Consider the following 24,936-nt stretch of genomic DNA (forward strand, 5'->3'; position numbering starts at 1 on the left):
GTAGTCAAGTGCTCCAGGGTTTGCACACCCAGGCATTCTTCTAGAGCTCGTAAGCAAAGTGGAGGTGGGTCATGATAGTAGTAATAACGGACTAAGGGGTCCTAATGGTGCTGTTGTTAGGAGTTTGTCTGCCAAATGGAAGGTTGGCAGTTTGAACCCACCAGCCATTTGAAGGGAGAACATATCCGGTGATTTGCTCCTGTGAAGATTTACAGGCTTGGGGACTGCAGGGGAGCTGTTATACTCTGCACCGTAAGGTCACTAGGATTCGGAATTGACTAAGCAGCAGTGGGTTTGGTTTGGGTTTAGTTTTTAGCTATTTCTGGTCACAAACGAGCACAGATTTCACAGTTTAAAATGATATGCATTTGTTAACACACTATTTTTTTATGAGTCATGAATTGAGACAGAGCTTAGCTGGGTTAGGCTCCATCAAGGGTTAATATGCTGTGTTCTTAACTGGAGGTTCAAGTAGGAAAGAATGAGCTTCCAAGATCACCCAAAAATGAGGCAGTATTTATATCCTTATAATTTTATTACCAAGGGCCAGACTACTTGCTGGCTGTTAATTAGAAGTCACCCTCAGTTCCTCGAAGCATTTTATTGAGAAATGGGCTTCTTCAGCATGGCTCTTAACCATATTAAGCAAAGAGAACCTCTTGTTATAGTCTGCTGAGATGGAATCTTATATAAGATCATGTCATTGTGGTGTGACATCCCATCACCTTTGCTATAACATAACAAGGAAATGACATTCTATCACTTTTGTCAATTCTATTAGTTTGAAGCAAGCCACATGTCCCCATCATTGTCAAAGGGAAAAAGAGATTACACAAATAGTTGAGAATCTTTGAGTATTTAATCAAGCAATCAAGCAATCAAGCAATATTTAATTGGTCAGTTACCCTTATGTATTCAATTTTGCAAACATTGTTCCATCAAACTAATTATGTCTTGGTAAACTTCTTGTGGTGCATCTTTTCCAAGGTAAAAATCCACATGATTGTAGTGGGGAATAAGCTTGTAAAAAATAAAGTTGGAAATATTAGGGAGTAAATTTACAACGTCTTTGGGATCGGCCACAATGTCTTGTCCACCATGCCACACTGCTGTCGGAACTTCCATCTTACTAACATTGTATATGGGCGGTGTGTGCTAAATGCAATTGGAGAGAAAGAAAATAATCTTTACAGGAAACCACACTAAAGAAATAATATTAGCTTTCAACTTCCAACCAAACCCTTCAAAAAAGTAAACTCTTAAGGTGTTTAGAAACATTACAATGCTACAAAGAATCAAAACTAACGGTGTGTGATTAGCTGTGTATAGTTATGTCACTGACTTCAAATTCAGAAGGAATCAGAAAAGATTCTAGAACAAGGAGGTGCCTTATTTTCCTGGGGACCGTCTTTCTAGTAATATTCTTAATAGCTGTGTCCTTGTCCAAACTGCTGGTATTATTAATCTCACTTGGAAATAAGCCTCTGGCTTTTTAAGCACGCATAGTGGATTTTCTGTATAGTTTTGGTTTTTCTTAATGATTCACTTCCCCCCTCAAATTACAAGTACAAGATCCAAACCTGAACCTGAATTACACAGAGTAATGGTTTTTATTCAACATCTGGCCTAGTATGAAAGTTAACATCGATGGCCCAACTCTTATCCAAGCAGATATCTGAGTCTTAAAAAGTTTCTGGGACAAAGGTTACTAATAAGAGGATAAACTATTACTTTGACTTAGTATTTATGTGTGTTGTGTGTACACATCACCATGATAACTTAGCAGACAAAATTTAGACGTTTCACAGCCCTTGAAGTAAAAAATTGTGATTGTTGCAGGTAAAGTGCCACTAAAAATTACCCTTCGATACTTTTAAAGGAATAAAGATTTTTAAATTCCCCAAACTCTACAGCCTTGGTTTGAGGAAAGTACTTATCTTTATATGCACTTGAATACTTTGATTTAAGTCTATCAGCAAAAAGTCAAAAATCATTGGATTTGCCTCTGTCCTGGGAACAAAACCATGGTAATAATATGTATTATCTTTTAGCATATAATTTTTTTCAGGAAAGTTTCAGTTTATGTCAAGAATATCTTGACGCACCTTTCTCTAGGTAATACCACTGCTTATTTTGCAAATGAAGTTTTGGAGTGTATTTTTACCAACTCATATATTTTTGTTGTTTGTAATGGAAAATAAATGACATCCTAAATGAAGAAGGCAACATTCATTTTGCTAGAGATGGATAAAAAGTGTGAAGATATGGTTTAGAAACCAAAAATGTAGTCTTAAGTCCTGAGACATTCTGTGTTTTGAGAAGTAATTGGTACACAGTACAAGGAGGATAGACTTTAAATCTGAGAAATCTGGGGTCATATCATGACTTTTTAGTAGCCAAAAGGACTTGCAACTTAATCTTACTTCTCTGAGCCTCTGGGAAGAAAATGTGAAATAATAATATTTACCATGCCATGTCATTGAGGGAGTCAGAAATAATAATTGGCACGTGATAAGATTCCAATAAGCAGCATGTCATGTGCATAAAAATCTACATAGTGAATAGGCCATAGTAGGTACTGGTTTTAATAGTTCGTTTGCAGTACATAACTGCTGGTTATTATTACTCTATTGTACCTGGTTAAAGTGCTTCATGTTCTGGTTTGGGCTTCCCCAATCAAAAGCTTGGAGCTGGCCAGAATTAACAAGCTAATGTAAAAAGAAAACAATATAAACATTCACATGATATAAGAAAACCACCCAGTTAAAGAGAGTAAGCAAAAAAATACAGACTTGACCTATCTCTCACTATTTAGGCACATGAGTTAAAATTAAAAGTACATCCGTTCAAAACTAGAAATGTCAAAAAATCTGAACTAACGTACGGAATTGACTTAATGGTTTATATATGTAAACTTTTACTCTTCCCTGTGCCACTGTGATGTATTCTGAGGCATGGACGCTCCAAATGCTTAATGAGAAATTTTAGAAATAGTTTTAGTAACTAATGATTCTTCAATAGTTTAGATCCAAGAATTCCTTTTAAAAATTGGAAGCACCAGGGACACATTTCCCGCACTTGAAGATGACTATTACTATGAAACCACTTTCTCTCTTCATAGCCTCATCAGGAGTTCTGGGGCAGTGCTCCAAAATGCCAGCCCATCGAATCCGTCGCGCTAAGTCGATTTCAACTCACCGTGACCCAAATGTGTTCCAAGCAGCCTGTGCTCCGCAGGGTTATCAACAGCGGCCTTGCCAGGAGATCCCTGGGCCTTTTCAAGGTGCCTCTGGGTGGGCTTGGCCCTCCAACGTGTTGGTTAGCAGCCGGAGAGCTTTGTGCACCCCCTTGAGGCTAACTACAGGGTATTCTTATTACTTTCCTTCTTAATAAGCTGATTTATTACAATTAAAGAAAATATTTATTTTCAAAGCTTCCATTGCCCTGTCTTGGAGCTTCTAGGATGTTATCTGCCTATTGTCTGCTGAGCCCGAACACCAAGTCTTTAAGACACTAAGCAAAACCATATGTTAAATTTTATTTTCAGATTTCAGACATCGGACTACATCATTAACCCATCGCTCTCATGTGGACTCTCTGTTGGCCCAATGGTGAAGCACTTGGCTATTGGTCCAATGCTGGCAGTTTCAACCTACCTGCTGCTTCCTGGGAGGAAGCTATGGTGATTGCTTTGGTCATGACTACGGTGTTGGAACCATGTTGAGGTCGTTCTAATCCAGCGGTTCTCATCCTGTGGATTGCGTCCCTTTTGGGGGTTGAACGGCCCTTTCAAAGGGGTCACCCAGTTCATAACAAAATTACAGTGATGAAGAAGCAACAAAAATAATGTTATGGTTGGGGGGTCACCACAACATGAGGAACTGTATCAAAGGGGTGAAGCATTAAGAAGGTTGAGAACCACTGCTCTAATCTGTCCTACAGTCACTATTAAATGTAATCTGTCTTGGGTTTTAGTTTTCTTCTATTTGTCATTTATGCGGAATTCAGGAAGTAGATAGATGATTTTCACATTTGCATTAAGCTTTGTATTAAATCATTCCTAGAGTACTCTAAGGGGTATTTTCTTAGCTTGACAGATGTTTTTGTTTTAGTTTTCCTCCCACACTTACTGATTTGATCTCAATTTGTAGTTAAACATGATTTTACCATGATTTACAGTTATAAGGGCAGCTGTGGACTGCTACTTGATTGCTACAGATTTTCAGCAATGGAACGCAGAATGTTTTAGGAAAGAGCTTAAGTTTTAACCTCAAACAGAACTGGACTTGTATTTAAGCTTAATTTAATTTATGATCCAGAGCAATGAGAGAAATAATACTATCATTCTCATTTCAGAAATGAAGGAACTGATTTAATGAAATAAAATGAGAATCGTAGCAATATTTATCTCACTGGTAGGAAAAATGAATGTATTGATAAAGCATACAGTGTCTCAACAACTACCTTTTAAAAATAAATATTGCTACCGTTATCCTTAAGCTTGCTTTAGCTGTTTCTGTAACTAAAGGTCAGATAGTCTATACTCCCAACCTATTTTTATACTGAAAGATACTGTCGATGGATAACAGTTCTCTTTAAAAGAAATCAACGGGGAAGTGTGTGAGGGATTGCCTCCAGCATTTGTAGAATATGGATATCAGTGCCTTCACTGAAAAAAAATTGTTAGATGGAATAAAATTATACATATAAGCATGAGGAAGAATATATAGTAGGTGTATACCTACTATACCTGTGTATACCTGTGAGGTCATGCTAATTTAAAGATTTATCTATCTCTCCACCAGAAGCAGGACCTATGTACTGAACATCTCGCTTCATAAAAGTACTTGAAGGCTGTCATCTTTAGAATTATTCAAAGGATTTAGGAAATACTCAACTAGTGTTTCATGTTGTACTTGTTTCAGGGTAGAGGGAATTTTTTTTATTTAAAATATATAGAAGAGAGTCTCATGTTTAAAGAGGAAACAAACATATTAGGTTATAACTTGAACTGTAAATTATTAGAGATCACAATTATAACAAATTACTGTGTAACCCTCTGTCTACACACACATACACCTCAGAAAACCAAAGTACCATAATTGAATGTGACTTATTTCTGAGCTTGTTAATTATTGTAAAATAAGGATAAACATGAGATATAAAATGACTTAAGTCCCTCATCAACACTTAATTTTCTTTGAAAAAAGTTTGATTTTTCACACTGCAAAATGTCCCATATTCCAGTTCAGTAAAACATATTTCTGGAACACTCATTGTGCTGATTCCAGAAACATCCAACCAACAGTGGAAGGGTCTGGCCAGCCCTGGTGTCCGCTCCCTCAGAATATAGCTGCAGGGTAGCACCAGGCATCAGGCACAGGGAGGACATACCTGAGACCAGTGCAGCATGTTCTGGACAGAGGTTCCCATGATGAACTGCGCCAAATAAACGTCTAAGCGACTCTGCAAAACAGAGAGGATGCCTCACCTGCACGTCAGAGGTGAATGTTTGAGAGAAGTCTACACATTCTAAAATGTAAAAAGCACCAGACTTTCTAAATGCATATTCGCAAAACAGAAAAAGGTCTACTTTCAGGAATTTTCCCCCTCATCTGGTTCTATTCTTTTTTCTGGATAGTGTCTCCAAGGAGCTCACAGAGGGCTTTCTAGAAGCATAAGGTAATAAATACACTTTTCTAGCCTCACTTGAAACAGGTCTATAAACACAGGGAAATCAATTTAAAAGGTCAGTGTCCTCTTTGGAGAGGAATCAGGAACCCCTCCTTCACCATATGGTGCATTCCAAGAAAATTCTTGTGACAAACAATGAGAACAGATATGTAATCTTTCTGATAAAGACTGTGGACTCTGTGGATAAGACATAGCCATGCACTATTTATTTTAACCTTCATTAAAAATTAGGCTTCTTTCCAATAAAACAGAACTGATTCATGTATATTTCAAGTCGTCTTATATATGGTCACATATGAGAGGGCTTGAATCTGTGGGAAAAAAAGCAATGAAAAGATAATGGAATTTTCCATGAACTCCCCCAAGCTTCATCATGTATAAGTGATTATTTATACATGGGTTACTTTCCACCAAAGTTAGCATAAGTAATGTCTTAGAGTTTTAAAAATATATATACCGGCCAATGAGCCATCCATACCTACTGGATCTGTTTCTAGAGTTGAATTTTGGGCTTTTGTGCTTTTTAAAATATTTGACACATGCTATTCCTGGCCCCTAATTGTAAAGACCTCGTAGGAGCTATAATATTATATAGTCTAGTATTCAAAGGTGAGACAAAAGGCAATCTCATTACATAAATGTTCAACCCATGCTCCGCTGAAACAACTCAATGAATGCTCAAAGGCAAAATTTTATGAAGTCTCATTTTAGGACACTCTTAAGTCATATTAATAATGTACTTAGAGATTATATTTGTGTGTGTGCATGCTTAAAGATGTTTTACACGTAGTTTGCTCATCTACGTACCAACGGGATATGCTCCCATTTAAATGACATATCTACCATCTGTCCACTTGTTGTGTCATGGTAGCATGCACATTACTTTGATGCTAGAAACAATGCCACCAGTATTTCAAATGCTAATAGGGTCACCCATGATAGACTGGTGTCAGTAGAGCTTCCTGACAAAGACAGGCTAGAAAGGAAGATCTGGCGATTCTAATTCTGAAAAACAAATTGACCAGGGAAAACCTTATTCATAGTAACAGACTATTGTATGACACAGTGCTGGACAATGAGCACCTCAGATTGGTATGAACTCAAAATACAACTCTTCTCAAAGTACAGTCAACTTAACAAAGTGGATAGAGTAAAGCCTCTCTGGCCTTCATTTGCTGATGTGGCATGAGTCAAAAGGAGAAGAAACAGCTGATAGACATCCATGATTAATCACAATGTGGAATATATGCTGCATATACAGGAAAACAGGAGGTGGTCAAGAATAAAATAGAATGTTGAGGAGAGATATCTTAGGCATTAATGAGCTGAAATGAACTACTATTGCTCATTTTGAATTACACAATCTTATGTCTATTGTGACAGGAATGACAATTATAGGGAAAATGGCATTACATTCCTTGTCATGGAGAACATTTCAAGATCTAACCTGAAGTATAATGCTGCCAGTGATAGAATAATAATCACATACCTACAAGGAAGACCAGTTATTACAACAATTATTTAAATTTATTAGCAAGCACTAATTCCAATGATAAAAAACACAAAAGGTTTTACAAACTTCTACAGTCTGAAATTAATTAAGCATGCAGTCAAGTTGGTGATTAGAAGCAAAAATTGGGAACAAAGAAGCATCAGGAGTTGGAAAATATGACCTTATGATAGAAATAACATGGGCGCTATCATGATAGGATTTTTTTCAAAGTCAACAACAACAACCTATCCGATGAAAATACCTTTTTTTCTACAATACGGATAACTATTCACATGGATATCAACAGATGAAATACACCGGAATCAAATTGACTAAATTTCTGGAAAGAAATGATGGAAAAAGCTCAATATCATCAAAGCGAACAATGTCAGGGACCAAAGGATTGCTCATATGAAAAGTTCAAGTTGGAGCTGAAGGTAAGGAAAACAAGCCCATAAGAGCCTAAATATGATCGTGAGTATATTTGCATTTAAAACCATGTCAAGATTAGATTGGAGGCACTGGGCAGGAAAGACTGGAGGCCATAAAAACGGTGGATGACATTAAGGACATCAAGGAAGAAGGCTCATTAAACAGACAGGGATCAAAAGGACCAAAATGAATGTCTTAAGATTCTGAAACTTACTCTTGAATTTAGAGTAACTGAAGTAAAAATGAAAAATCAATGGAATAAACTATTTAAACAGAGTATTTCAAAGATTGGCTCAAAAAGATAAAGTATTATAATTAAATGTATGAAGACTTGAAGTTAAAAAACAAAAAAGAAAACTACACTCAGTATTTCTCAAGATGAAATAACTGAATAAATAATGCAGCTTCAAGTTGAAATATTATAAAATTTTATGAGCTAAAGATTGATTGGCCTAAGAAGCATCAAAAGAAGGTGGAAGGAATAAAAAGTTAGTCACTGTGCAAAAAAATAATGATGTTCAACCATTTTAGGAGATAGCATATGATCATATAGAAAGAATAAGTTTAAATTACACTGAAAATCTTCCAGATAAACTAATACTCCAGGAATTGAGTGAACATAAACTGAAATGTTTCAACAAACAAATGCAATATATACGCTTGTCGTGTGTCTCTGAAAGGCATTTGTAAAACAGCTTCCTGGTCAGCTAACCGGAGGAGATCCATCTTTATGCTCACTCCACTGACAGATAATCCAATAGAATGCATGTTGTTTAACAATATTGTTAGAATAGGAAACAAGTGAAATTTTCTGATAATATTAAAAATTGTTGCAGTAGTACATCCAAATATGAATTGCCAGAAATTCAAGATAGAGAAGATAAGAAATTAGGGATATCATTGCTGATGTCAGATAAATCTTGGCTGAAAGCAGATGATACCAGAAATATGTGTGCCATGCTTTAGTGACTATGCAAAGACATTCAACAATGTGGATGGATCACAATGTGGATACCATTGCAAAAACATTTAATTGTGCTCATTCAGTACAAGAGGACGCTGCTGTCGGGTGTGTGGCATGTTCTATCCTTCCATCACACTTATTCAATCTGTATAGTGAGCAAATAATTAAATTAACTGGACTCTATGTAGAAGAATGTGCCATTAGAATTAGAGGAAGACTCATTAACAACTTGCAATAGGCATATGACATGATCATACTTACTTAAAGTGAATAGGATTTCAAGTACTTACTGATAAAGCTGAAATACTGCAGGTTTCAGTTTGAATTATACTTCAACATAATGAAGACAAATTCTCACAACCAGATCAATAAGCAACATCATGATAAAATGGAGGTAACATCGAAGTTGTCAAAGATTTTATTTTACTTTATTTCTCTCATACCCATGAGAGAAACAGTCAATAAATCAAATGACATTGTATTGGACAAATACATAAAAACTACTTTAAAATGTGAAAAATTAAAGATGTCACCTTTAGGACTTTGGAGTTCCTGACCCAAGCCGAGGTAATGTGAGAAGCTCATTTGCATACAAAAGCTGCACAGTGAATAAGGAAGGATGGAGAAGAATTGATACATGGAAATGATGGTGTTGACCAGGAATCTTGACTACACCATGGACTATCATAAGAAAGAATTGGCCTGTTTGGAAGAAGTATAGTTCAGAATGCTCCTTAGAAAATTGGGTGGTGAGACTTCATCTCATATCCTTTGGACATGTTATCAGTAGAAATACCTTGAAGAAGGACATCATGCTTGAGAAAGTAGACGGTCCATGCAAAAGATGAAGATCTTTGTGATCGTTAAGTTTTTGTGTCAACTTGAGTGAACGAGGGTTCTCAGTGGTTTCTCAGTTAAGATGTAGTCATCCCTCCTGATGAGATCTAATATAATGTTATCATCTCCATAATCAAATCTACTCTGTGAAGCCAATCAATTGCAAGGAAATTTCTTTCTGGTGTAACCTGCTTCCAATATAGGTGGAAGCTTTAGAAAAGCTTGCTTTTTGCTTGGTATGGATACTGTGCCTGGTTCATCCTGTGACATTCAGTTGTTTAGACTTGAGACTGTTCTATTGCCTACTGATCCCTAGTGTTATCTGCAGGCTGCTATCATATCTGCAGTTCGTGAATTCATTTGTCTTTGCGGTCAGAGTCCTGTTATCTGACTTGTGGGCCTTGAGTTCATCAGCCTCTGCAGGTATGCAAATCAAGTGAAGTCACCCTATGACTTTGAACTTAACACTTTGTACAATCTTGTGAGCCCTATACACAAGAGAAACCTCTCTGTAGAAATACATATATAAGCTTCATTCATTTCGCTTCTCTAGAAAACTCGCCTGATTTACAGTGGCTTCAACAATGGGCCTAATATAATATAGCAATGATTCTGTTTATGGTACAGAATTAGGCAATATTTCATTCTGCTGGACATAGGTCACTCTGAGTTGGCAATGTCTCACCAGCACCAAGCAGTAAAAATAACAAATCGCATGTGAGAATAGGTTCCCTAGTAAACAGAAAATGAATGTGAAAAAGCAGTGTTTATGGCATGCTTACACAAAAAATCTTTTACAAATTTTCTTTGAAAACAAGGACAATGTTATCAGTGTTTTCCAGTGGAAAATATACAGGCTTTCGGCAGTACTTCTGAGATGATGGAGACTAACTTTACCACTCTCTCATTCTGGCTTCAACCATCTCTCCTCTCTATTTGGGGAGCAGAGGAAGATTCTTTCTGTCCCTTTACCACTATTTGAAGTCAGCTTTTAGTAATTTAGGAAGGAAAGGATTACACTTATGTTAGATATAATTTGACAAGAATCTCAACATACATTCCAGGATGCATTTTTACAATAAATCTGTAGATATCTTTGGAAAGACCTACCTTTACCCTATTGAATTAAAAGATTAAGTGGTTCACAAAATCACTATTTTCATATAATCTGGGGAAATGGGAGATTGATTAAAAAATTAAAATGCCTGAGAGTCTTCAGTAGCTTTGGGATAAGGCTCAAGTAAAGCCAGGTATGCCCTAATCTAAATGAATGACCTTTCCTTGGTGGCATCTTTGTCAACAACAATAGCTTGTGAGGATTTTGAGCAGCAAAGCATTTTCCTTAAATCCTTCTACTGAAGAAGGTAGTCTCTCAACCCTGTTTGGATGTCATGAAAATACTGACATCTCCAGGAGAGAAAAAGGAAAGTGTAAAATGTGGTTTGCATGCATTCTAATCACCTATGTGCAACAAAACAATTGATTTCCCCTCCTCCACTACTTACTTACACATACCATGTTTAGGTTTTTTGGATCAAATCCACTTAGAGTAAATATGAAGCGGCTACACATACGGCGGAACAGCTTCTGGCTGCAAACCTTGGTGGCGATGAATTGGTTGAAAAATGTATGAGGAGAGAATACTTTGTCACCAAGGAAAGCCTGAAAGATCAATAAAAAAACACGATCAAATTTCATAGTATTGGATATTAAGAATAAAGAATGAGTGGTAATTAAGACAGGGCTGGATGAAATCAGACATCTTCTCAGTATTGGCCAATTCATTTATTTCTGTCTCTTCTCTAAGCACTTTTAATTGGGATGTTTCTAATGGTGCCTTGAAAAATCAGTGCCCATAGGAAAGTGGTAAGGTTTTGGAGCCAGGCATTCTTGATTTTGATTCTAGACGCCATCTCAAGAGTTAAAAGCAACCCAGGTAAATGTTATTATATACACAATCACAACAACTATCATCTATAAGTGGATGTATAAATACATATGCAAACTGAACAGGTATGGGAAGGTGAATGGGATACCAATGAATATATTGATATAGATAAGGTTATAGATATATCCATAGATATATATGATTTAAAAGATAAAGCTAAGTATAGATGTGGATATCAATATAGATATATAAGTGACAGTATATTTCTACATATGTATTTCACCATATGTTAGAATTGATTTTATGACAGTGAATTTAGTTGTTGAATTTTTGTAAATATACACGTGAAAAGTAGAGCCTGCAATGGTAAAGTTGTGAAAGATTAACACCTTGAAGGAATGAGTTACTGTGCCTGGGGTCTCAGGATTATAGTCTTGGGGAACATCAAAGTCAATTGCATAACAAAGCTACAAAGACATGTTCTACATCCTATATTAATGAGTAGTTATGAATCTTAAAAGCTTGTGAGCCATCAGCAAATGTGTAACTATTGGTCTCCTCCCATCGGGAGTGAAAAAAAAAAGAAGAAGAAGAAAATTGAAGACATGTGGAAACACTTAGTCCAATGGACTACAGGACTGTGTGAATCTCAGACCCTCCAAGTTTGATACCAATAGAACTGCCACATCAGCCACTCTGGAAAAGATCACAATAGGAGGTCCTGGATAGAGTGGGTGGAGAATATGGAGCAACATTCAAAACCATCAAAAGAGCCTGCAAGGTTATTGGTCAGACAGATACGAGTGGAATCCCTGAAATGGTGGCCCTTAGTCATCCTTCCAATCTGGAACTGAACTTAACTCCAGTATTCTGCAAAATTATAGAGAATCTGTAAGGGAATAGTAACATTAATAAGGTATTTACACCATAGATGAATCAACCATTTAAGATCCAAAAGGCATATTATATCCCAGGACAAATCATAAAGATTAGAAAAGAATAAGGAATATAAAAAGAAAACATGGGAAAGTATAATAAATGATGTTATATTGAGGGGATCACAACAAAAAAAGATGGGATAAAAGGTGTATGGATTGTTAAATGTAAAAACAATTATCTACTCTGTAAACATTTACCCAATTCATAATAAAAAATTCTTTAGAAGCAGCTTAATTTCTATTAGCCTGAAAGTTTTCAACTATTAAATGGGAAAGTTAATATCTATTAGTAGGATTGTTGTGAAAAACAATACATCGTGTTGATAATGCACCAAACACACTTTCTAGCACTTTCTAAATATGGCAAAAAGATTAGCAATTATTATCATTAATGACTGATTACAGAATTAATGAGGTTTCTTTCATAGCCTATCAATAAACTTAGTTATTTATTTAACTTAAATAAATAAATCTCTGCTAGAATTTCAGGCAATTTTGAAAACATAGGAATCCTTAAATTCAAAACATAAATTAATATATAATCTCTGTATATTTAAGTTCAATTTTGCTTCATTTCATAATAATTAATTTTATAAGATTAGCATCACTTGAACTAGATATGAAAGAGAAAAAATATTGTTTAAGTGTTAAAACTTTTGGAAGTATGAATTTATAATAAAGCTCCCTTTTTCTCCATAATCTTTTATTAACTGACAATTGCAATGGAAACATTAGTAATTAGTGCCTATTAATGTTTCTTAATTGTTAAATCAGGAAAGGTGTGTGACAGGGTTGTATTTTTTTCATCATATTTATTCAATCTGAATGCTGAGCAAATAATCAGAGGAACTGGGTTATTTGAAGAAGAATGCAGTATTGGGATTGGCGGAAGGCTCATTAACAACTAGCAATATGCAGATAATACAATCTTGCTTGCTTACAGTAAGGAGGATTTGAAGCATTTGCTGATGAAGATCGATGATTTCAGCCTTCAGTATGGACTACAATTCGATGTTAAGAAAACCAAAATCCTTACAACTGGACCAATAGGTAGCATCATGATAACGGGAGAAAAGGCTGAAGTTGTCAAAGATTTTATCTCGCTTGAATACACAATTAATGCTCATGGAAGCAGCAGTTGAGAGATGAAAAGACTTTTTGGATTAGGCAAATCTGCTGCACAAGACCTCTTTAGAGGACTGGGAAGCAAGGATGTTACTTTGAGAGCCAAGGTGTACTTGACTCCAGCTATGGTCTTTTCAATTGCCTCAAATGCATGTGAAAGTTAGACATTGAGTGAGGAAGACGCATGAAGAAAAATCTGTATTTGAATTGTGGTACCGGAGAAGAGTATTGAAGGTACCATGAACTGCTAAAAGGACAAATCCATCTGTCTTGGAAAAAGTATGGCCAGAGTGCTCTGTAAATGCAAGGATGGCAAGACTGTCTTACATACATTGAACATGTTGTCGGGAGAGACCAGTCCCTGGAGAAGGACACCATTTTTGGTAATGGGGCAGCGAAAAAGAGGAAGGCCTTCAAGCAGATGGGTTGACACAGTGGCTGCAACAATGGGCTCAAGCACAGGAACAATTGTGAGGATGGCTCAGTTTAGGACAGTGGTCTGTTCTGTTGTGAATAAGGTCACTAGAGATCAGAACTAACTCTATGGTGCTTAGCAACAACAACAACAGCGTTAATGCACCGATGTCGTACAACGTCTTAGTCTATGTTTGGTTAACTAGATCCTATAAATACCTACTGGATATACTTTGTAGAATCCTGAATTTGTAAAAGAAATGGCTTCTTTGCATGTTTAAAGGTAATCTTCATATAAGTAAATATTTGCCATTACAAGGAATAATAATGGAATGGAATATATGATATACAGGCAGCTCATATTCACTTGTTGTGAGAAAGATAGAGAGAACTTGAAAGATGAGAGAGACAAGAGAGATTATATTCCACCAGTTTAAATATCCATTATGAGTTATTTAAATAATCTAGTTTTCTCTCATTTTTTTTTCTATTTGGATAAGGTATTTCAAATTGCTATAGGTCTGGACATAATAATAAACCATTATAGAAACCATCATCTAATTATTTCTGGTTTGCTCTTCATTTTATGAAGGTTATGTGCACACCTGGACAACACACCAGATACTTTGACTCAGTAAACAAATTGCAAAAGGTGCCAGAGAAGTGCAAGCAGCTGTGCTTATTCACTAATCAAAGAGTTTGCATTTCAAATCCCTCCCCCCGCCGCCTCCCACCCGAATACCATGTAAACAAGGCTTGGCAATTTGCTTCCAGGTATATTGTAGCTAAGAAAGCACTGTGTGGAGCAGGTCTCCTCTGTGTCACGCGAGGTTGCTACGAATTGTAATCTACTGGATGACCATGGGTTTGTCAGATTGGTCAGCTATCACCTCGTACAGAGAATCTAGGACCAGTTTACCATGGTTTGGTAAACTGGCAGACTGAAAACCTGTGAAGTGGCAAATTGAGCATAGAGGGGCACCGGATGGCGGGAGAGTGTGTGTTCTGTGAAAATGACATCAACAACAATATCTGACAATTATTCATGGTTTACAGTCTACAAGGCCTGGCCCTGTCTCATTTAATCTCCATAGCACACCTCAGAGGTAGGGGCATTATTATACCATGTCACAGATGAAGGAAATGTTTCACAGAGACCTTAATATCTTGTTCAATTTAACCCAGCTACCAAATCACAGAACTGGGACTCAAATTCATTTCCTCAGGCTCCATATTGTGGTCCCAGCTACTGCACTATACAAACCAAGCCATGGAGTGGATTCTGATTGAGAGCCTCTAAAAAATTGTGTCAGACAAATTTAACTTACTGGAATCAACATGTTATTCTCTCATCCAATCAGTTCTAGCTTTACTGCTCTGAAGAAATGACAGCAGAAAACTGCGTCTAGACTCAGACAGATGAAGACGGTATGATAGAATGAGATAGTGGACTCCCTTACTAGTGCTGGTGATACTGTCAGTCAATATGAGACCCTATTATCCTCAGCAATTTGTAAAGCGTCACTCATCTCAGGTTCTTAACTCTTGAATCCAATGAGATTATAGCTCGTTTTAGTTACTGGGTTAGTCTGGGGAGACTAGAGAAACAAATTCATGGAGACACTCATATGTATATAAGGGAGAGGTTTATATACAAGAGGAATTGAACATTGAGAAAACATCCCAGCCCAGTCCAGTGCAAGGCCATAAGTCCGATACTAGCCCATATGTCTGACATCAATCTATAAAGTCCTCTTTAGACTCACAAAACACACGCAATGACGATCACAGGCCAGTGGGTAGAAAGTCTTTGGATCCAGGGGCATTGTAAGCATCTCAGCACTGGTAGGGGTCTCCACATGACTTCTCCCGCTTCACAGATCTGGCTGGGTCAAGGTAGGTCCATGTTGCTTCTCCAACTTAGGGCACTACTGTAGTTCCATGTGCCCTGTCAGCTGCAATGTCTCCCAGGGAGTGGCAGAGAGAGAAGTGTCTCCCGCCTCTAAGGAGGAAGTACCGGATTTCCCAGAATTCTCAAGAGAAGGCCATGCCCACACAGAGGCCTCATTGGCTATGATCTGATTGACAAACTAGACTCCACCCCTATACTCTTAATCCTCAAGTTGACAAATGATTATGTATCTACCACCGTTACTATAGGGTTAAACATGGGATGTCACATACCTTAATTGCTTTGCTGGAAAGAGATGTTAATCTTTTCAGGGGGGTGTGGGTGTATTTCACGGTGACGACTGGAGCCAATGCAAAAAATATCTTGATCTTTTTAGCCAGCTCTGGATTTGTAGAGAACGCTATGAAAGCTGAAAGGGAAGAAGGCCGTAACTACTTCTTAGATTAAAAATATTTCATTTTTAATTGTAAAAGATAGTAAAGGTAGTGAGTTTCAATAATAACAAAGAAACAACTCAAAAACTAAAAACTAAAAAAAGAAAGAGCAAAAACAAATGTACTCATTTGTAAGGAAATCCAGGTTTTCTGGGTATTCCAAGAATGGCATTGACTAATTCAGACTAAAATGAGTTTCCTCGCCCTTTGGAGTGGAGGTCTACAAGTAGAGAGTGTTATGGAGACAATTCAAACGATTGTGGAGCATGTCTTGATAAACTCCAATCACCAGTCTAGCCTGATGACAGGCTTTGATATGAGACAATCTTGGGCTATGATCTTGGCTTCCCACTCAAGGGAGTTTTATGAAAACTTGGGCAATTTATCTCCTCTCTATACCTTTAACCTTAATCTGTAAATCTGGATCATAAAACACTTATAGGATTCCTATGATGAGTAAATTAAAAATAGAAGTAAAAGTAAAAACCACAAAATAATTAACAAGCTACTTAATCATCACTGTTAGAAAGTTTTCCTAAATTAAGCCATTTATAAATTAGCGGTATAATGGTCTCAACTGTTCATGGCCTCCAATGAAAAAATGCATATAGAATGCCTAGTGCGGGGCAGGAATTCTTGTATTAGGATTTATTTTGCACTGGAAACCTAGGTAAGATAAAGATACAGAATAGAGGCTGGCAAAATGCTGTTGGTTTTGTAGGCGAGGCCTCCAAAAGAGAACAGTCGGGGTGGGTGGGGTGGGGGTGGTAGAAGCGCCTCCGAGAATTGCCAACATTACTCAACCTCAATTACTCGATCTTGCCTAACCTAATGATTACCTGCCAACCGAAATCATACCGATTATTGTACCTAATCACTGAGCCTGTTAATGTTCTGCCTTCTTTGGGGTGTCTTCCTCTAATGGAAGAATTTATCTCTGCTTCCTAGAATCTACTCCAGGGTCTGGCAGTTGTTGGATATACAAAGAAGTAGGTGAGTTATTGTATCTATCAACCTCTGGATTAGGTACTGAGGAGAAATCCCAATTCTCAGTTTTGTTTGTACAAAGTCACTAAACTAGAGACACACAGAGAGAAGAAATCCTGCCTCCTACATGACCTAGAAGTGGACCTGACGCGTCTCAGATCAAATGTTCCCTAAATATACCTATGGTCGTGCCTTGGGAGTGGCCCACATAGAAGAGCTGCTTCTGTCCAGTTTTCTCTGTGATGAAATCGACCGTGGCTGGAAGGTCATAGTTAGCCATTTCATCCAAACTGCCAACAAGGAGGAACAACAAGATTAGAAAAACCATATTATTGCTAAAACCAAACCAGTTGCCCTTGAGTATAGTCCAACCCCTGGTGACCCTGTGGTAGAGTACAACTGCCCTCCAAGGGATTTCATCGGTTGTGACCTTTGGAAAGCAGATCACAGGTTTTCCCTCCAAAGCACTTCTGAGTGGGTTTCAACCACCGATCAGGACTCAAGTGCTTAAGCATTTGTGCTACCCAGGTACTTTATGTCAGTGCTTGAACTGCAGTATTTAGACGCATTCAGATACTTTGCTGATATGATATTTTTCTTTTAATAAAATTAGAGTATACATATCCAAGACCAAAGAAGAATTGATGCATTTGAATTATGGTATTGGCAAAGAATATTGAAAATATCATGGACTGCCACAAATCCTGGAGGAAATACAGCTCCTTAGAAGCAAGGATGCTGAGACCTCATCTGACATACTTTGGGATGTTATCAGGAAAGACCAGTCCCTGGAGAAGGACATCAAGCTTGGTAAAATAGAAGGGCAATGAAAAAAGAGGAAGGCCCTGGACAAGCTGGACTGGCACAGAGGCTGCAACAATGGCCTAAAAGGGAAGAAGCATTGTGAGGAGGGTGCAGGACCGGCAGCGTTTCATTCTGTTGTGCATAGAGTTACAGTGAGTCGGCACCAACATGACGGCATCCAGCAGCAACCGATGACCTTCTCATTTTCACCACACCCACTTTTTTAGAGATTACATTCCAAAGCACTTGGTTTGCAGAAGACTGTAGTTGACACTGGAAGCTTTAATGCCATTTTCAGCCTTGTTATACATTCAGCTTCTGTTTGAATTATTTCTGACCATTAAACACCAATGTGGCAGCTGCTTTGCCCCGAGGAAGGGCATGCTTGAAGGTAGATTACAAATGACACCCTTAGCCAACTCAGGGATGGGGCATTCTTGCCCTTGGGAGATCTGCCTGGATGTCTCCTTCATGGAAATTGGAGTACAAAGGCTACACGTTGTGAGTCATATCACAATTATCTTAGTAGCCAGGTTGTGGGAGAGCCTGAAAGCCAATCCTATAAATGTTTCTTACCAGCAATTGTATATATAATGCAATCACGGTTGTTTCCCAGCTTCTTTGGAACAGCCTTAACAGGGATGAGTTGATTTGCCAACAATCAGGGCTTTGTTGTTACTTCTTTTGTTTTCCCTCTTCTATTAATTTACTGTATGGCCTTGAACCCTCTGGCTGCTTTAATGGCCTCCTGCTAATGGTCTCCATCATGCAGATAAAATGTTTTCATCTTGTTTATGTCTTCATTAAGACTTAATTACAAGGTTTCTATAAAATAGATTTGAATTTGGGACTTGTTTTTCTCTTACACACACAACAGAGGGCTGAAAACGGACAGCGATGTAATAACAAAGGTACGTTTCTGTGCAGAAAGAAGATGTGCGTTCTTTGTTTCTCTCTCCTAGATTTCACTAAGCGCATTGGACAGTAAGGGAAAACTCAGAGGGTTTCACACAGGTAAATGAACATGGCACATACTTTACTCCTCCCTAGGCATCCCCTTACCTGAATGCCCAGTATTCCTGCGATTGGGGTGACAACGTCAAGTGTTTTCTAGACCAGGTGTTTCCCCGGCTGTTCCCCAGCCACACATCATAACCAAAATCTGCCAGAAGGAAGGGCAAGCTACTGTTGGGCAGGTTGCAAACCCATTCGCTGGCAGATGCCAGTAAGCCATGCTGCAAGTACACAACAGGTCTGGGAGCTGCAAAACACATGCAACGAGAATTTCAGGTCTCCATTTCCACATGTCTACAAGAAGGTTCTCCTTCCTGACTTCCTGTCATATGGAAGAAAAATTGGTGCCGGGCCAACCTCTTGTCCATTCCCTTCTAGAAGTTATTTATCTTCTCTATGCTTTATTTTTCCATTTTTAAATTATTTAAGTGCCCTACTCAGATTGTCCTGTTCTCTAATCCACTAAACTACATAGCAACCTCAGTTATCCCTTATCCATGTAATGGGAATCCTTTGCCCCTCTTCCATGTGATGGGGGATACAGCAAAGGCTATCTCACACCATACTTACAAGAAATAAATGCAAATTGAAACACTTAAAAGACTACATAGCACAATAGTTATCAGCTCTACTAACATCATAGTTTACATTAATAACATGTTATGTCTCAAGAAGCCCCTGAGAGCAAAACTTTAAATCATAAAATTTTAACATTTGAAAAACAATAATAAAATACCATTTGTTGAATGCTTACTGAATACCAGACACTAGATTTTACACACAGTGCTTCATTTAATTTTCATGAAGACAATTTGTTAGAAAGTAACAAACAAACAAACAAAGAAGGTTTTGAATGGAAATTTCGATTTCCACTCAAATTTGACATTGTTAATTTCATTTGAAAACCCTATTCCCAATCCAGAATTAGAGCCATCTGAGTTTTAAAGAGAGAGAGAGAGAGAGAGAGAGAGAAGCAAAGAAGGAACCTGGGAACTGGTACAGAAAACAAAAAAGGTGGACAGAGGAAACAAGGCATTTCCTCCCTGCTAGATACTGTTTGTGAAGGCTGTGTTGTTATCTCGGGACTCTCTCTTCCTTGTGCCACTGTGGGACCTAGAAGGGCTTCCTGAGACTGGTTAGGCTAGCCTGACTCTCAGAGAGTCCTCAGCCATCTGGAATTAAGGAACTCACTGTCTATGTCCATTTATCCACTTTTTGGAAGAAAAAGGAAAGAATGGGTGTTACTAGCTCTGCCAAACTTAATATAGTGAAATGGTAGTCAGCACCCATGGCCTCTCTCTGATCTGGGCTTCAGGCGGCTTCTTATCTCAGAGACAATTTTCCAGCCATTTGACAGCTGTCCACTAGAAATGAGAAGAGATGAGTTTGGAGAAACAAAGTCCTCGTGAATAATTACAAAGGCAGTGCAGTTATTTTGAGAAGCGATTGGCTCTATAAAACCAGCAATACAGCGATACCGTTTCCTTCTCTGAAACTCTAGATTTTATCTTTACATAATTAACTCACTTGATATGGTATCCCCCAAAGGGGGGAGGGAACTAAAAACAAAGAGAAAAACAAAATCATCTCTCTCAGGACAATATTTATCTTCCTGCTACCAAGATATTTAGACATGTCTGGTTTAGGCCATAATCATTTCATAACGAAACAACTCCTACCTGTTCTATTTGAACATGCTCTTCCATGAGGAATTCTATAAATTCCCAGGATATAACCATCTTTTGTCACGACATCATACTGTTCAGTAGGATAGCCCCAGTAGGAAATAATCTGGCTCTGAAAAGAGAAAAGGAAATACAAAACAAAAAACACCTAAGCATGTGACCTCTTCAGTTTTACATATGGTTTTCAATGTAAACAATTCTAAGTTGCAACATACGGTGTATCTGCTTATGAATGGAAACAGCATACGGAGGGGAAAATTAAGATAATCTGAGGAGGGATCCTAGAAGGAACTCTATACAAGACATGGATAAAGGAGGAGGGGACTACCTGTTGATCTGGTATTAGTATTTGTCCTGTTGGACCTACTACAAACAAAACACTTGTGTTCTTCGAAAGACTTCATTGAAAGAGTAAGAGGAGAGCCCACAAACTGGGAAAGGATATTTAATAATGACATAATAGACAAAGGACTAATTACTAAAATCAACAGAACTTTACAAGTTTACAATAAGAAAAAACGTATAGCCCTCTGAGAAGGTGGGCAAGGCACCAGAAGACAATTCACAAAGAATGACACTCGAATGGCTAATAAACACATGAGGAAGTGCTCCCAGTCATTAGCCATTGGGATGTGCTAGTCAAACAACGATGACAAACCACCTAACATCCATAATTGTAGCCCTTTAAAATAACAAACAAACAGAACAAATGCTGGAGAGTGTGGCGAGATATGAACTCCTATCCTCTGCTGGTGGACTTGTAAATATGTGTAGTCACTGTAGTGGGCGATTCAGCAATGCCTAAAACAGCAGAACTACATAGGAAGTAAGCTTCCGGGGAACTCCCCTTATCTAAAATTGAAGGATGGGAGGAAGGTGGTCACTAAACAGAGTGCTTGGAAGAGAGGCGTATAGAAGAGTAAAGGCATAACTCTGACCCGAACACATAATTTTGACAGTAGATCTTCCCTATGATGCAGGATGGCCCTGATCTGGTTTCCAAAATTTTCTGTATTTTTGGTTTGTATTCTCTTATTTAGTTTTTGTTTGTTCATATTAGAGTGTGTCTCAGAGGTGTTATGTCAATGGAGGTCACCCTCTTGAAGCTGTGTTGTATGCTTTTCTGTCTTTTGATATATGGAAATATATGGAACTCAAGATTGAATAGGGAGAGCAAGAAAAATAAGGGGTTTGAGGGAGGGGATACAGTTGTGGTGGTGGCGTACAAAGAAGATGATATCAAGGAGTGCATGTAGAAAAAGATTGTTTCGAAACTGATTGTGGTAACAATTGTACTTGACGTGATTGAAATATGGAAGGACATGATATATGAATTGAATACCAAATAATTTAAAAAAATACAGCAGGAGAAAAAAATAAAATTGTCTGGCTTAACTCTCAAAATGTTTTTACAATAACAGTCAATGGTCATTTAATGAGGAGAACCACAGGGGATGGTGCAGTGTCCTGTGGATAATAATAAATGAGCTGATACAACCCTAGACGTGACGGGAGGTGGGAGAAAGCAGTTTCCAGAGCATGAAGGAGAAGGTCACGTTTAAAGGATCTCATTGAAATGTGCTAACTGATTCAATGGAGAGGTGTGCCCCCCTTAAACTGATCTCACATGGAAGAAATTAGGGCAATAAAGAGCTTAAACCCATTCTCCTCCCCCTTATAAGCCCCCTTGCTCAGGATTTCCATTGGCCGATGCTGGTTGACTTAGCCATTATAGATGACCCTTTGGGGCAGATAGAGGGATGTAAGAGTTAGATAATGAATCCAGAGGGATAAACAGAAGAAGATACCCCTTCTCAAAAGAGACTAACTAGTGCTCCTTTCCAGTGGCTTAGGTCTACTGTTTTATTGATTCTTACAACAGCCTTTTGAAATAGAATTGTACCTATTTTACAGTTGAGTAAATGAAAGTTGAGGAAAATTCATGATATGTCAAGATTATACACTAGAAAGAACTCAAAAATTGGACTAATGCCAAAGTAAGGTCAAGATTAGGCTTTCTCCCAGGACTTGCACACAGAATTCATGTCTGCATCATGGGGCAGCATCATGCAGTGTGCAAGAGCCTAGACTCTGGAGACCGACTACATATCATTGGATTCTCGTTTTTCTACTTATTAGTTATGTAACTTGAGCTCTACTTCATTTCCCTCAACTGAAATTTATATAATAATTGTGTCAATGTTCAGATTTGCTGTAAAGTGCCCAGAACAGTGCCTGCCACAAAATAAGGACTTTGTAAATGTTTGTTATTCTTCTTGTCTTAAAGAAAGATTATGAACTAAGAAGTACTCAGAACATGGAGGAAAATGATCTGTTGAAACACAGGAGGGTTTGCGACATACGGATGTTCATGGAGTGAAAGTTCAACCAGGTGGCCAGCAGTCCGAGGTACTTGTGAATACTTTGGGTGGAGAAACACAAAGAAACAATAAAACACTTTGATATCCACATTTTCTTAAAGTTATAATACTTGGACAGATCTGAATGTAGGTAATGGTTTCAATATTGAACAGTGTATACACAAATAGGAACCCTGTGGGTGGACGCTTGGAGGAGCACTTTGGGGTCAGCCCATTAGAATGTAGCTTCTCGTGCATACTGGTCCTTGTCTTTGTTCAGCATTGTCCCTTTGCCACATCTGGTATGAATGTGTTCTTAAGTTAAGATGCATTTGGTCATCTTAACTTAGCAATAGAAACCAATGAGGACTTATGAAAGCAAATATGCAGGCTGATGTAACTTTCAGCATCACAGAAATTGCTCTATTAAAAAAACCTTAGGAAGGACCCAAGAATTCTCTGAAAAGGTAATCACTAGGAACTCATGGCCTTCTCTGCAGGAGATCACCCTTAAACGGCAGCCCAAAGCATCAGGAGCAAGACGATTGCTGCTCTAAGTTCAGCTAGGTGGTTGAAATCCTAGATTCAGTTAGCCATGCAAGGAACAGTGGAGGAAACACACACTAGGTCACTGGAGGGATAGTTTAAAATTATGCCAGTTTATGAGATTTTATGTAAGAGGAGGGGGGAGGGTTGATAGGTATTAGCTCAGGTGAAGGGGAAGATATTAATTTATATGAGAGAAAAGAAAAATCAAAGGAGGAAGTAGGGCAAGCTATTGAAGGGTTGAGAAGTCGTTTAAGTTGTTGGATTAAATAGGTTATTTGAAATGTAAATCCCATTGAATTCACAAATTGGTAAAAAAAAAAATAAAATAAAATAAAAATTAAGTAAAAGTGCACCTCCCTGCAGATTTAGATCATCTCTAGAGACCCCACCAGACAATGTTTATACTGTAATGAGAATGATCCTCATCCCTGTGACCTGCATCCACGCTTGAAAAATGTTTTCTTGGCACTCTTTTCCATGCTGACCTTTCAGAACTGCCATTAGGGCCAATTCAGCTAATAAACTAGTTGGTAAGGGAGTCCTGGTGACCCCAACATTTAAGCATCAACTGCTAACCAAGAGTTGATGGTCTTAGCCCATCCACGACTCCACAGGAGAAATACCTGGATTCCTATAAACATTGCAGCCAAGGATGGTCTTGTATAGAGTGGGAGAAAATGGGGACCAAACCTCAGAATCATAAAAAAAGACCTGACTTACTGGTCCTATAGAGACTGGTGGTGCCCCCAAACTATGTCCCTTAAGAACTCACTCCCTTGGCTTTCATTTGCAGTCAAAAAATATGGAGACCTGGAAGAGGAATGATAGCACACGGGAGGCAGGAAGGCCTTAGATTAATTAGTCATTTGAGAGTAGAAGGCCAGCGTTTACCTAAGGACAAAGTTAAGAAAGCTAAAGGAAGTGGAAGAATGGAAATAAACCGAGGCGTGGGATACCTGTCCTTGCAGTTGGGACTACAATGAATGACACACCTGATCATCTGTAAACTGTGCCCAATTCACCATAAAAAGTTTTTAAAACAGGATAATGAGTTAACAATGCCTTCTCTTAATGTATTTTTCCTCAGTAAGTGACTTACAATATTCATGTTAGCTTCAGGATTTGTGATGCTTCTTTTCTTGCTCTCACCACATGAAGATCCAAGAAGAAGCATCCAGCATGCTGCTGCTAAAGGCTGCCACATTTGGAGACTGCCTGGAAAAGGAAATATTAACATATTTACCATCAAAGAGAAATTCCACAAAGTAAAACAAAAAAAAATACTAGGCAATCACTTTGGGGAACCTAACCTTTCTGAGCTTCACTTTCCTTTACTGCTATGAATAACAATGTAGAGAACATTTTCACCTACTTCTTAGGGTTGTTTTACTAAAGCCTAAGTAAAGC

General features: G+C 38.0%; 1 protein-coding gene across 2 annotated transcripts; it reads right to left on the reverse strand.

Moving 5' to 3' along the window:
- Positions 1-915: 915 nt before the first annotated feature.
- Positions 916-24,733, reverse strand: LIPK (lipase family member K). 2 transcript variants are annotated; one of them, XM_045291583.1, is made up of 9 exons: positions 24,629-24,733; positions 20,615-20,732; positions 18,984-19,083; positions 17,298-17,407; positions 15,969-16,105; positions 10,935-11,081; positions 5,395-5,466; positions 2,637-2,708; positions 916-1,155 (listed from the first exon to the last, which is right to left on the reverse strand). In XM_045291583.1, exons 1-9 carry the CDS (start codon positions 24,731-24,733, stop codon positions 916-918), a joined length of 1,101 nt encoding a protein of 366 aa, XP_045147518.1. The 2 variants fall into 2 exon arrangements, with proteins under 2 accessions (XP_045147518.1, XP_004701142.1); XM_004701085.1 differs by having other exon boundaries at positions 18,984-19,182.
- Between the last annotated feature and the right edge of the window lie 203 nt (positions 24,734-24,936).

The sequence above is a fragment of the Echinops telfairi genome, unplaced genomic scaffold, assembly GCF_000313985.2.
Source record: "Echinops telfairi isolate 266 unplaced genomic scaffold, ASM31398v2 ScPeMD7_70;HRSCAF=299, whole genome shotgun sequence".
NCBI classification, from domain to species: Eukaryota; Metazoa; Chordata; class Mammalia; order Afrosoricida; family Tenrecidae; genus Echinops; species Echinops telfairi.